At 39.6% G+C, this 14,583-nt stretch overlaps 1 protein-coding gene across 1 annotated transcript in view; it reads left to right on the top strand.

The window, feature by feature from the left end:
- The window catches only part of col28a2b (collagen, type XXVIII, alpha 2b), a 47,856-nt gene that overhangs the window by 19,063 nt on the left and 14,210 nt on the right, over window positions 1–14,583 (top strand). Inside the window, exons 5-19 of the mRNA XM_051706364.1 lie at window positions 1,700–1,753; window positions 1,838–1,882; window positions 1,997–2,023; window positions 4,067–4,111; window positions 4,191–4,235; window positions 8,220–8,273; window positions 9,283–9,351; window positions 9,997–10,065; window positions 10,161–10,229; window positions 11,945–12,013; window positions 12,456–12,524; window positions 13,465–13,533; window positions 13,647–13,715; window positions 14,127–14,198; window positions 14,319–14,387. Of these exons, the coding sequence (XP_051562324.1) occupies window positions 1,700–1,753; window positions 1,838–1,882; window positions 1,997–2,023; window positions 4,067–4,111; window positions 4,191–4,235; window positions 8,220–8,273; window positions 9,283–9,351; window positions 9,997–10,065; window positions 10,161–10,229; window positions 11,945–12,013; window positions 12,456–12,524; window positions 13,465–13,533; window positions 13,647–13,715; window positions 14,127–14,198; window positions 14,319–14,387 (894 nt within the window). The remainder of the gene's footprint in view (window positions 1–1,699; window positions 1,754–1,837; window positions 1,883–1,996; window positions 2,024–4,066; window positions 4,112–4,190; window positions 4,236–8,219; window positions 8,274–9,282; window positions 9,352–9,996; window positions 10,066–10,160; window positions 10,230–11,944; window positions 12,014–12,455; window positions 12,525–13,464; window positions 13,534–13,646; window positions 13,716–14,126; window positions 14,199–14,318; window positions 14,388–14,583) is intronic.

Here is a 14,583-nt window from a genome sequence, read left to right as displayed (position 1 = left end):
GCGACCGACTTCCGTATTGTGATGTATTTCCAGGTGAAGCAGCTTATCAAACAAGAAATAAATGTAGGGCGGGGATTTGAGTTTATCCATTGGTTGTTGATTGGATTGTGAAAATATGGGCGTTGCAAAGCGGAACGGAGGCGGACATGAATGCGAGTTTGCAGTGGACACACACACCCCTACCACCATGCAGCTTGAGTCAGAGCTGTTTATCGGTGAAATTGAGCAGCGATCTCAACACATTTATGATCAAAATGACAACATAAATGCACAAGCACATCGCGGTCTTTGCTTATGAAGAGGCTGCAAAAGTAAAAAAAAACAAGAGAGTAAAAGATAACCATATTTTAACGTTTTGAATCACAATATACTAAATATAAAGGAAAAGAAAAACACTCACTCATGCTGTGCACCCCAAGATAACTGCATTCAAAAATATAAATAAACTCCAGAGGCATCTGAAGCGTTGTATTCATTAGTGAGCACCTCAGCAATTCAGGCGTGAAATGTCTCGAACACATCTGCGAATTCACTGTTATTCCTCCTCATTTGAAATGTAAATTCAAGCCAGCTGACACGTAACCAAGGAAGTTTGGGTTAAGGAACGATAGTTTTGAAGGAAAACAAATACACCTTATCAACATGCAATTGACGCTCTACGCAAGGTTGTGGTATTTATAAGAAAGGGGCGGAGTTTAAGCAGATGATTGGAGAAGTCCTGCATACGTCACCAGAGAGAAGTCTGTCGTTTCACCGCAAGATCGAGTTATTACATTTTGATTAAAGATTACGAGGACAAATAAATTTTTTAAAAAATTAATAAAACATGCATGGATGAATCATTCACAATAAGATCAATAACATGCATTTAGAAAATAGATAGGGTGAATTTTCATTTCATGCCGACTTTAAATTTTTTTATTGAGTGCACCTTTTAAGTGATTCAAAAATACATTGAAAATGCAATATACACAAAACAATTACTTGAAAACTCCTCTACTATGAGTCATAAAAGAGATTATTATGAGAGATTTTTTCAAGGGCTCAAAAATATCTGTGTTGTTTGGGGTTTTTTCTTTCAAAGATTTGGTGTAACCATACGGGGATAGAAAAAAAATCTATTTAAATGCTGAAATAAAAGCTTCTTGAAAGAAGAAATGTTGGCATTAGTAGTTTGGAATAATCTTTTATTTTTATTTCTTAAAAAATAAAAATAAGCAATGAAACATTTTTGTTTCAAAATATTATTAATATTTGACTTTAAACTTTTGTCCACCAAATCAATGTCAGGTGGTGTAACCAATATGCAGGGTCAAATAACAAGGCAACGTAATTTCATGTTAATTATAAAAAACAGCAACAATTCAGCTCATAGGATTCTTTCCATCAGCATGGGGCTTGGATTTTCAGGCACTGAAGCAAATTTTATTACATTCATCAAGACGAAGTTAATTTCATAAATGAAGACCCTAACCCTAACATAGGAAAACGGATCAAAATTCGCTATTCACTGCTAAGCTTCCCCTTTGCCAAAGCTTTGGTATGTCATTTAGATTCTTGTTCACATATAAAAAAAATAAGAGGCACATTGAGGCACATATCTGCATCATTATTAAGCTTTTATAATCATGATTTATGTAATAGATGTTGTTTTTCTTGTTTCTCTATCATCCTGTCTCTCTTTCTCTGAGAATCACAGGGTAAAAAGGGTCGACCTGGAGATGATGGAAGTCCAGGATCCAAAGGGCAAAAGGTCAACATTACCTTCAATTAACTCTCATGCTTGTTTGTGTATTACCTGTTTGTTAAACTCTAAAATGTGATGTGCTTCCTGCAGGGCGAGAGCGGTTTCAGTGGACTTCCCGGAAGAGAGGGGATGGAGGTGATTCTGGCTAGAACAAGGCCTAAAGTCACTCCATTCTTGGCATGGTTTAAAACTGGATATCTGCATGTGTAATTTGTTTTCTCTCTCCATATATTCTGTGTTGATGATCAGGGGAAACCGGGATACAAAGGAGAGAAGGTGATAAACCTCATGACACTCATAACACATAATCATGTCTAGATATAGACCAATATATTGGTTATCAAAAAAGCGTCAGATATTTGGCTTTTTTGGATTATTAGAAAACAATTGTTCATTTTATTTCAGTGATTCTGTGTGTAGGAAGGATAGTTTGGTGACACTTTGCATTAAGGTTGTTTTTATTAACATTAGATAATTGCATTCAGTATATTAACAAACTAACAATGAACAATACTTTTTCAGCACTTATCAATGTTAATTTCAGCTTAAATTAATACATTTAAAAAATGTAAAGCTGTATATTATAGGAATGCACCAATGTATAGGCTGCTAATATTTATCGGCCAATTACTGACCAAATTAAAACCATGAAAAACCAATGGTTGATTTATAATTAATTAGTAACACACTTTGTAAAAACTCTGTGAATTCAGATGCACAGTCCAGAAATAATAATAGAGTAGCCACAATATGTAGAAGGGTTGCCACTCCTAAGAACATGTCATATTACATTTTTATTCTTCCTCGTTCTCACGGTAATGTGGAAAAAATGCCATAAACGGATGTGACAGTTGTGAAAACGGCACTTTCCTATTGGCTGCATGATGAGGGAAACCATCCAAAACACTTTGAAACCAGCAGACTTTGACTTCTGAGAAATCGGTATGATATTCCTTAATGCTGCGTGATTGATTGAATTAAGATTGAAATCACAATTTGGCCTTGTGCAATTACTAAACCTTAAAAGGCTGCATTTTAAACTGCAAAAACAGAAGAGCAAGAATGTTTTACAAATACAAAACAACCTTTTTTCATATCAATCATCATGTTATCATATTTGGTCGTTTTTTTTTAATTGCATGTTTCTTTCAATGTGGTTCTCTTTAAAATTATGGCCCGTCATGTGTTCAACAGATCTGATGTTCAATGGAAATTATTTATTGTGAGAACTGTAAAAAAGCTTTTGTATATCTTTGTAAATTTTTTAAGCATTCCTAAGTAAAACAGTGATCTGATGACAAAATAAGGTAAGTTGCAAAACATCAGTACTGTTATCGGACTACAGTTTTTTGTTAAAATCGATATCTGTATGAGCCAAAAATGTTCAGTGCATCCCTAGTATATTAACGTCCACTAATGCATTATGAACTAACACGGACTGACAATGAACAATTGTACTTTTAAAAATGAACATTAACCAAGATTAAGAAATGCTGTGAAAATATTCTGCCATTGTTAGTTTATTATACCTAATGCATTTATGAATGTCAACAAATACAACCTTATTGTGAAGTGTTAGCGAAAGTTCAAAATAGCTTGTTATCATTAAATTGTTTTATAATAAATGTAAGAGAAACCAAGGGGGTTTATTTTGCGATAATATTTTCTTTTTGATTTTCTCCCCTTTTTCTCTCCAATTTGGAATGCCCAATTCCCAATGCGCTCTAAGTCTTCGTGGTGGTGTAGTGACTCGCCTCAATCCGGGTGGCAGAGGACGAATCTCAGTTGCCTCCGGGTCTGAGACTGTCAATCCGCGCATCTTATCACGTGGCTTGTTGAGCCTGTTATCGCGGAGACATAGTGCATGTGGAGGCTTCACCTTATTCTCCGCGGCATCCACGCACAATTCACCACGCGCCCCACCGAGAGCGAACCACATTATAGCGACCAAGAGGAGGTTACCCCATGTGGCTCTACCTTTCCTAGCAACCGGGCCAATTTGGTTGCTTAGGAGACCTGGCTGGAGTCACTCAGCATGCCCTGGATTCAAACTCATGACTGGAGGGGTGGTAGTCAGTGTCAAAACTTGCTGAGCTACCCAGGCCCCCAGAACTGTTTGTTAAATGTAATTATCTGCATGTTATTGGCCATCACCCACTCTGTTGTACAGATTCCAGCAACGGCAATTAAGAAAAACATATTGGTCTACCACTATTCAAATTTGAATCAGAACCTTTTTCAAACCCTTCTTTAACAACTGCTGTTCATCTAGATTTGTGTCTGACTGTTTCTGATGTCCTTGGTTCTTGTTTTCATTAGGGTGAGAGAGGAGAGTGTGGAACTCCAGGAATCAAAGGAGACAGAGTGAGTTTTCACATATACATTTCAGTTCATCCTTATTAACCGGCTGTACTTTTATGTGTTAATGTCTGTTTCTTTAAAGGGTCCTGAGGGTCCGGTTGGCATCAGAGGAAGTCGAGGACTGCAGGTATGTCTTCATAATTATCTGGGACGCATAAAAACAAGTATTTCATTCTTTGTTACTAGCTGATGCTAGTTTACTCTTTATTTGAAAAGACTAGTTCACACAAAAATTAACACTCTCATGTATTGTTTTTGAAGAATTTTTGGAAAAATGTTCATGCAGATTTTTCAATTCAATGACAGTTCATAGAGAACCATGTCTGTCAAGCTCCAATAAGTACAAAAACAAGTCGTGCACCAGGGGCTTTCAAACTGGGGTCCGGAAGTGGTCTGCAAAACATTTCAGAGAAAAAAAAATGTTTCAGTGAATTTTCTTTTTTACATTATTTGACATTTTTACTAATTAATTCTGAAATCATTAGATTAATCAAGATTATTTTATTGTATTGACAGCCATAGTAAGAAATAAAAAACGTATTTAATTTCATATATTATGAAATAAATAAGTGTTGTAATTCATTATTTTCTGTAAAGCTGCTTTGAAACACTATTTATTATTTTATTGTTTACTTTTACAAATGTATTTATGTAGCACGTTTCACAATAAATATAAATATATAAAAAAAATATTATTATTATTATTATTTTTTTTTTAATGGGATTGAATTGAAAATGTTTCTCTTCAGATATATACATCTAACATTACTCAAATATACATCGAATACATCTAACTGTCTTGTTTCGGGGTTTTTTTTTTGTTGGTTTTTTTTGCGTGAGCGCACGGCTTCGGTTGTGGTTTCCCTGCCATGCGCTCTTCGGTCGGTCTTGTTTCATGTCCAGACCATGGCGTCTGGATCCTGACTTCCCTATCTGGTTCGGTTTTGGTGTTGGGATCCGGACACTAATGCTCCATGTTCAGTCTGTAATTGATGTGAGTACATTGTGCTTATGTCATCTTGGCGGCATGCACTCACGGCAGTTGTTTATGTCTGTCTCTCGCGACCACAGACTCACTTCATGTTCCGCTCGCATTGCACTCCCAGGTTGCAAGCTGTCTTCACGTTGTTACAAGGTTGGTTACTTCGGTCTGAGGTGTCGGGTTTATTTGTGGCCGAACTCTCACACAGATGTCCTGTCTCGTTTTGTCACCTGTTGCGTGCATCGCGTGGTGTTTGCCTCGCGAAGTACGCTCAGGCTTTGTATAGTGTGTGAATGCGTGGCATTGCTTTGTTTGGCATTGCCACGCATTCTCGTCTTACCTGACGGTTGGCATGAGCGCATATTGCCTCTTTGTCTTGGTGATGTGCGCTCTTGCCATTCAGGTGTTTGTGTCTTGTGAGAGCACATGGTTTTGTTTTGTTTTTGTTCTGCCTCATGTCTCTCAGTCTTGCGTCATACCCCGCCTCTCTGTTTGCTTATTATTAGTTCATTAGTTACACCTGCCCTGTCGGTTAACATGTTTGATTTCTCTCCCTATTTTAGTCTCTTCGTGTGTGCTGTCCAGTGCCAGTTCGTTTTGTTTCGTGTCCATATCGATGTTGAGTCTTATCCCTGTTTTTGTTGGTTCCAGTCAGTCCTGGTCCCTTTTCATTTGCCCAGTCCCGCTTCAGAGAGAGCCTGCATTGGACTGTGTTTTTTCCTATTCAGTTCAGTTTATATTTTGTTTTTTGCCTTTTTAGCGCAATAAATACTTTTTTTTTTTCACTCTGTGTTTGGGTCCTGCCTCTTCTGATTCCTGATATTACAAACTAGCCAGATGGACCCAGCAGATAATTTTCTTTTGTTTCTTTTGCTCATCAATGTGCAGAGCATTTTAAGAGGCTGCGTGGGGCATGGCAGGAGAACAAGTCCGTGTGGGGGTATGCCCTAGTGTTTTTGTCATTGTCCTCAGGTCTGGGATACGATCACACCTGCCTAATTGATCTCTTTTGGGCAGGTATGTACAAGCCCTTTAAATCTTGTGTCCCAGATCAGGGTGAGGGTGGAGGTTTTCTTGAGGCAGTCAGGCTCGCTATGAGATGGGATGAGCTTATCTCAACCTGTGCCTCAGAAGACTTCCAGTCCTCATCCCAACCTGCCCACACAGAAGTGGACACCTCGGCCAGTGCCTCTACACCTCAAAAGAAGAATTGGAGAAGAAGGAAGCGCAGCCCATTGGCCGAGCTCACTGCAGTTGACAGCACGGAGTCGTTGGTTCCCACTGCTGTCCGCCAGGAGGCAGAGGAGCCCGCTGCTGTCCGCCAGGAGGCGGAGGAGCCCGTTGCTGTCCGCCAGGAGGTTGAGGAGCCCACTGCTGTCCGCCAGGAGGCTGAGGAGCCCATTGCTGACCGCCAGGAGGCGGAGGAGCCCACTGCAGACCGCCAGGAGGCGGTGGAGCCCACTGCTGACCGCCAGGAGGTGGAGGAGCCCACTGCTGACGGCCAGGAGACGGTGGCCGTTACTATAGCAGTGCTTCTCACCGCCTGAAAGAGGAGGAGGAGGAGGAGGAGAAGGGCACCTACTCCTCTGCCGCTGCCACTGCTCATGGCTACGGAGGCTGTTCCCCTGCCGCTGCCAGCATTCATGGCCACAGAGGCTGTTCCCTTGCTGTTGCCAGCATCCACAGCCATGGAGGCTGTTCTCCTGCTGCTGCCTGTGCTCATAGCCACAGAGGCCATTCCCCAGTCACTGTCGCAAGCTTTCTTCACGTTGTGCTGAGGTTCAGTCATTTTGGTCTGAGGTGTCGGGTTTATTGTGGCTGAACTCTCGCACAGGTGTCCTGTCTCGTTTTGTCATGCATCGATTGGTGTTTGCCTCGCGATGTACACTCAGGCTTTGTCTAGTGAGAGATTGCATGGCATTGCTTTGTTTGGCGTTGCCACGCATTCTCTCGTCTCACCTGTCGGTTGGAATGAGCGCATATTGCCTTTTTGTTTTGGTGATGTGTGCTCGTGCCATTCAGGTGTTTGTGTCTTGTGAGAGCACGTGGTTTTGTTTTGTTTCTGTTCTGCCGCATGTCTCTCAGTCTTGTGTCATACCCCGCCTCCTTGTTTGCTTATTAGTTCATTAGTTACACCAGCCCTGTCTGTTAACCTGTTTGATTTCTCTCCCTATTTTAGTCTCCTCGTGAGTGCTGTCCAATGTCAGTTCATCTTGTTTCGTGTCCATGTCGGTGTTGAGTCTTATCCCTGTTTCTATCAGTTCCGGTTTGTCCTGGTCCCTTTTTTGTTTGCCCCAGTCCCGCTTCAGAGAGATCCTGCATTGGACTGTGTTTTTTCACCTTCGGGGCAGTTTATGTTATGGTTTTTGCCTTTTTGGTGCAATAAATCCTTTATGGTTTTTTCACTCTGCATTTAGGTCCTGCCTCTACTGATTCCTGACAATATGAATTAAATATTTTCCAGATAATATTTTAATTTCTTTTGTAGAACAATGACAATATAAATGCCTTTTTAAGCAAACAAGAAGTCTTTATATTATCATGTTTACTACTTTTTCTCACACAGGGTTCTTGGAATCAAAATGTTTGAAAACCCCTGCACTATATAACAAGTCTTTTGAAGTCATACAATAGCGATGAATGAGGAACAGACCAAAATTAAGAACAAAATTTGTTATTCACTGCTAAGCTGCCCTTTTAACAAAGCTCTAAAATGTCTTTTAGATTCTTGTCGACATTTTAAAAAAGGCAAGCGTCGTGCCAGGTTTGATGTTATTGATGCCAGACACCAATGGTTTTTGCACGTGTTGTAATCGTACGTGACAGGCCAGATCGAATGGTGGAATGGAGAACTAAATTTGACACTTCACAAAGATATTGTATGGTTTCAGAAGACTTGGCCTATTTTTATGGTGCTTATTTGTCCATTTTTGAGCTTAACAGATGTGTTCACTATAAAATCATATGAAAAAGAGCTACATGAAGATTCTTCAGAAATTCTGCTTATGGGTTCCATGGTAAAAGTAATAGCATACTAGTTTGAAACAACTTGAGGGTGAATAAATGATAACAGAAATTTCCATTTGAATGAACTATTAATCCTTTAATATTTCTCATATTTCTCTGCAGGGTTTGCCTGGACCAAATGGGGACACTGGACCTGAGGGCCCGCCAGGCAAAAAAGTGAGATTAATTTAAATCAAGAGAGGGGATCAGAGTTTGTTACAAGTAGATTTAAATCCCTGTTTGGACTTACAGGATGTTGACACTTTTATTTATCCTGTGGAAACATGGATTAAAACTGTATTTATAATTTTATGTTTGGTCCATTTTGACACTCAAAATCCTCAAATTTTTAAGTGCTGATGTGCATCTATGTGTTTCAGAGCAGAACTCCGCTTAATTATTTTTCTGGAATGTTCTTTTGACTTACTGATGGCTGTCATGTCTTAGCGAGCAACAGATTAATGCCTGAACATGCTATGGCACATACATGTGTGGTGTGTGTGTGTGTGTGTGTATGTGTGTGCAAGAGGTTTCAGGTGCTCCACACATCAATATATGTCTTTGACAGGTGAAGGTGTTTTGCCTAATGTGTCTGAGCATAGTAATTACAGTCTAAATTCTTTAATTCAATAAGACTGACATGAGCCACGTGTTTTCAAAGACCCCCATTTGCATCTGCCCATTTAAAGAATGCAGATATTTGTCCTCACATGTACCTCACAGGCCCTGTTTACACCTGTGTTTTGGGCGATTCGTTTGAAACAGGACAAAGAGAGTAAACGTGGTCCAAAAAGGTTTGAGGTTTGTCGACTCTAACTATATTCAGAGGTGGTCAAAAAACATGTGTGACCACATTGGGCTCATAGTGTAAACACACATGCATTGGAGCAGCAGCGAACATTGAATAACGGTCTGGTTTGCATTTTGTTCCTTGTACAAAGCTATCATATGGTTTCAGAAGACTTGGAATATAGCGCAATGGTCATATGGACTACTTTTACATTTATGTTACTTTTATGGGTCTTTTGGGGCATTTAAAATCACCATCCACTGTTGCCAAGATTATTTATCTCAGAATAAGCAAGGAGATAAAGGAATACGTAGAGAAAAAGAGAACATTGTGTTTCCTAATTACACCTAAACACTGGATCTGTTATGATTGTTCTGATTGGTTCTGGATTTTCAGGGCGAGAGAGGCTTTCCCGGGCCACCAGGAATCCAGGGAGAGACTGGGATTGGATTTCCTGGACCAAAGGTAGGCTTGAAATATACAGTGGCCCCAAATGGTATTTGGACACTTAAGAGACACTAAAAAATGTATGAATGCCATTGCATTAGATAACAAAATATCAAAGCAAGTGGAGTTGATTTTAAAGAAAGATAGCCCAAGCACACTTCAGTAAAAACATTTCATAAAAAGTAGTTTGTTGGGTTTTAACCTCTTCAACTCCAGTGCATTTTTTGGCTGCTGCCTGCAATTTTTCACATTCAAATGTAATAGCTCACCTCACACACATACAGTGGACTAATAGCATAAAATTGGTCTCATTTTACAGAAAGCAGCCAAATTGTTTTGTTTTCCCAAGTTTGCAAGCATGTAATTCCTGTTCTGTTTGCTCTATCTCCCTGCAAAAAGTCTTATTTTGGCAGCAACTATCTATCACCTCCCATCACAATATACAGATCTCAAATGTAGGTGGCACTCTAACGCAGCTGAGCACTCACACATGCGCTGGTCCATAGACATTGTGCATTTTTACTATTGTAAATTGTGGAATTTTACATTTGTATTTTTTGGAGCCACTTTATTTGAAACTAGCTTGCATATGATATCAAGTACCCAATGCACTCATATTTGTTATCATAAACACATGAATGTGTGTATTTCCTTCATCAATAGGGAGATGTGGGGTTCCAAGGCAGAATGGGTCCTCCCGGGCCTCCTGGGCTTGGCGAGCCAGGCCTGCCGGTAAGAAATTTAACCATGCTCCAACGCACAAATGTTCATTTACTTAAAATGTTGAAGTAGTTGTATTAACCTTGACTATCATGTTTGGTCTAAAGGGGCCACAGGGGCCGCAAGGTCTGCTGGGAGAGAAGGGCCCTCCAGGAGAGGGTTTACCAGGGCCAAAGGTACACACTTCATTGTACACAGTTTCATTGTTTTCACCAGTCAGCATGTGTTTGTGTGTCAGAATGCAGTGTAATGGAGTGAATTGAGTCATATCAAGGCTGCGTAGACTTTATATGTGTTTTTTAGGAGACGTGTGTCCTGCATGCATGGTTTGTGTCAGATACTCTTTGAAATGTCTCAATAAGATATTGAGCAGCTCTTTCCTCCTGACCTCTGACCTCAGTGTATGGCAGAGCTATCTAACACTCATACATCTCTTTTTTATTTTCATCAAAAGATAAAACTTAATCAAATCATGCTGTTGTTTGTCTGCTGCCATGTACACACTGCAGATAAATATGGGTTTCACTGCTCTTTCGAGGACTTAATTAATTATCAATTACAAACTGAATTCACTTAGTGACAACCGCATTTAAGTTCCAGTTTCGATTAGTTTCACAAGCTATTTCAAATATAATGTCCATATGGTTACAATATTCTAGCTAATGCTGTTAATTATACAGCGGACCTTCTAACTTGGTTGTACATTACGACAGTATTTTACAAATGTTATTTTATGATCAGTTTTTCATAATTTTGGTCATATTTTAGCTTTTTAAAAATACATAATTTGTACTATTTACAATTATTTACATTTGCCGCGTTTCCGCTATTGGGACAAATGAGGGCGTGCTAGTGCGTGCCAGGGCCAGTTGCATTCTCACTGTCACTTCCGGGGCTTCATCGTGCCTCCTCTGGGCTTTCTCGGGGCCAAAAGCCAATGGCCTTTGGCCCGCCGATTACCCTTGGGCCAAACAAGGCCAATCAGGAATTGAGGCGGGTTTAATGTCAAAGGCTGAGTTTCGCCGAACTTGCAGCACACAATGGTACATTTTTGGGAAAAAACTAATTAAAAAATGTGGACACAGTACAAAGCCATTAAAATGCACAATGGACAAAGCGGTGCCCAAAGAAATGACCTTCCATGGTTTGGTGAAAGTCTGTGTGCTGGGACATCGTCCCACTGTTAGTGGAGAGACTATTTGGCACATCTTGGAAGTTACAGTCAGTGAGTTGTCAATGCTAACTTATCTTGCTTGCTAACTAATGTTTACATACAAAAGCTTGAGCTTCCCTCTTGCTTGTGAAAAGAGCAGCATGTTATGGGTGGGTTTTACAGCAGTGCTGCAGGGCTTTTTGCCCGATGGTGGGAATACAGATCGATTTCGGTCTCATGGCTCGAGATCCGATGCTATTAGCCCCAGCTGGCCAGCTGATAGCCCTGGCTCACACTGGCCTGATATTGGAAAATCAGCTATTGATATGTAGAACAAGCATAAAACGGTACTGTCCCTTTAAGAATAGTAGCATTTCAGCAAGCTACACACAGAAGAGTTTTGGCTGAGCATGTATTAATGAGAGTGGAATTGCATGGTTTCGTTACCTTGATTAGAATTAAATATTTCTATTTTTGTTGTTTTTTATATCAATCAATGACAAATGGATTGCGTGGATCTCGTCTTTTGACACACATTACATGGAACGAGTCAAACCAAACTTGTACTTTCAAAATTTGGTCACATGCGAGTGATTAACTTGCTTTATGTAAGGTTGCGCATAGAGTAAAGATCGAACTTGGGTTTTAAGAATCGATATTGGGTTCGTTTAAATAAAGATTGCTATTAATCGAGAAATCCATATTTTTAACAGCCCTATTAAACTGTGTCTTTTACAGGGAGAGAGGGGTCTGGAGGGGCCAAAGGGACCAAGAGGGCCAATAGGTCCAGGCCTTAAAGGAGACAAGGTAAAACACATATTCACACCACATACAGTACATTGTGAAATGGCTGAGAAAAATATGGACTGACAGACCACCCATGCTGACTTGCATTCATTTTGTTTTACTTCAAAAAACATTAACGCAAATTCTCTCTTTATTCGCATCTGAAATGTTCTTGGCTTTGAAAGTTTTATGGTATAATTATTCGCTTAATTTACATTATCAAAACTTCCTCTGCAGATGCTTTGTTGGAACATATCACAGCACGTACTGTATTCATATGAATACTCAATATCAATGTAATAGCCTCCCACATTGCATTGCTTCTGTTCTCATGGTTTCTCTGCTCAGGGGTGTGTAGCATGTTACACTGCCTCTGTTTATTAGAAATTGCTCCATGCCCTGTGCTGTTAATGCCATGCACCCTAATTGCTAGAATTTTTGTTGCCGTGTCTTTTCTCTTAAGGGTGATTTTGGTCCTTCTGGGCTTCCAGGACCAATGGGGCTTCCTGGCGCAGGAGTCCAAGGAGAGAAGGTACTGACAAGCTTGTGTTAGGCTGTTAGTTTATTCATGCTGTACACGTACTGATATCAGATATCATAATTATACCTTGTGTGCTGTAGGGTGCACCTAAACAGTAAAAAATAATTGCAGACCACCTAAAACCTCACATCTCATTCGACATCATTTACACCAATCCTGTCTTGCACCACTGATCCATATTTTATTGAAATTTAGCAAATTAGTTACATTTAAATGTTATTGTTAAGAGTTGATTTTTTTTCAGTTGTAATTATTTATACAAGTCCCTTTTTTTAGAAGCTATTTACACTTGTGTAAATAGTGGAAGATACTATTCGTTACCTTGGTGTGTAGTGGAAATTGTAGATACTATTTGCACCACAGTGTATTACAGTTATATAATTTACAGTATACAGGCTAGTATTATTATTGTAACGGAATAATCGCCTTCCCTTACGTCAGCGCTAAGCATGAGAAAGGAAGAACCCTAACTCAAACACTTCGATGACAAGTCAAGTCATTTTTATTTGTATAGCACTTTTTACAACACACATCGTTTCAAAGCATTGTTTGTTTTTGTCTTTGTTGTTTTTGTTTGTTTGTCATTTGCTTTATTTTGTGTTTGTTTTTCACCTTTTGACTTGTTTTTAATTGGTTTGTTTTTGTTTTGTGTTTTTTTTTTTTTTTGTCATTTGTTTTTTTGTTTTTTTGCTTTGTTTTGTTTTTGTGTTTTGCTTTTTTTGCTTTGTTTTTGTCATTTGCTTTGTTTTTGTTTTTTTTGTTTTTTTTGCTTTCTGTTTTTTTTTTCACTTTTGCTTTGTTATTTTTGCTTTCTGTTTTTGCTTTTGCATTTATTTATTTGTATTCATTTGTTTTTTTTGGGGGGGGGGGTTCTGTTTGTTTGTCATTTGCTTTGTGTTTTTTTCGCTTTTTGCTTTTTGTTTTGTTTTAGGGTGTGGAAGGACCACGTGGACCCCCAGGAAGCAGAGGCCCACCGGGTGAGGGCTACCCTGGACCAAAGGCAAGAGTTTCCATCATGCTATAAACTTGGTCACTACTCTTGATAGTAATAGAGCCTAGATAAGTATTGTCTCATGACTTATGGAACAATTCCATGTATGTGTGCTTCCAAAGGGTGATCAAGGTTTACCAGGTGAAATTGGTGCAGTAGGAGAGAGAGGAGCTGGAGAACCTGGACCCAAAGTAAGTCTTCTCTTCATGTTTTGTCAGTGCTACCCTGAAAAATGTGCAAAGACGGTTTACCACCCTGCCGCAAAGGCCTGGTTTAAAAAGCCATATTCATGCTGATCATGGTTGATTTATGCTGGTTAGGTGCTTGTCTATCTGGTGGAGCAGGATTGCCATGCTGCATATTGGCAAAACTTTGTTGGTAAAGCCTGGCCGACAATCATGGTTTTTCTGTTGAATCTCCTTGACCATTTTGATTATGTTAGCCTGGTGTTCACAGCAGCATCTCAACTGGAGACTAGCATCAAAAGCACATTCAGCCCTGCTGAAAAGTGGAGACAGCAACAGTACTAACAGATTTCTTCCTAGTGCACTTTTGAAATGGTGACATCGGTGATGCTGATTTTGAATTATTGTCATGTTTAGGGAGAGCCTGGGGCTTCAGGGTTATCAGGGTTACCAGGTTTACCTGGAGAGGATGGAGCACCAGGACAGAAGGTACCAGTCTCACCTTTACCACTATCCCCTGTATCAAAGTATCTGTACCCATGGTTTAGTGAGTATTGATATATTAGTAAAAGTGTAACATGTATTTGTGTTTCTCTGTGTGTATTGCAGGGAGAGCCAGGGGCCCCTGGGTTGAGGGGCCCTGAAGGAGCAGCAGGAATGGGCATCCAGGGTGAAAAAGTATCTTACCTTTCTTACATTGCCTGGTCATCTTATAGACCCCTTGAAATCAAAATTAAAGTTTTGTGGCTTTGAGTCAATGTCTGTTAGCTTTACATTCTTGCACTCGGGGGTGTATAAAAAAATTAATTTAAAAAATGTTCTCTAAAATGATACTGTCATTCGATCTAATACCACCTGCCAAGTAGCAAATCTT

The sequence above is a fragment of the Myxocyprinus asiaticus genome, chromosome 9 (assembly GCF_019703515.2).
Source record: "Myxocyprinus asiaticus isolate MX2 ecotype Aquarium Trade chromosome 9, UBuf_Myxa_2, whole genome shotgun sequence".
Classification (NCBI taxonomy): domain Eukaryota; kingdom Metazoa; phylum Chordata; class Actinopteri; order Cypriniformes; family Catostomidae; genus Myxocyprinus; species Myxocyprinus asiaticus.
Note: the sequence above shows the minus strand (reverse complement) of the source record. Positions and strands in the feature narration are given on the sequence as shown.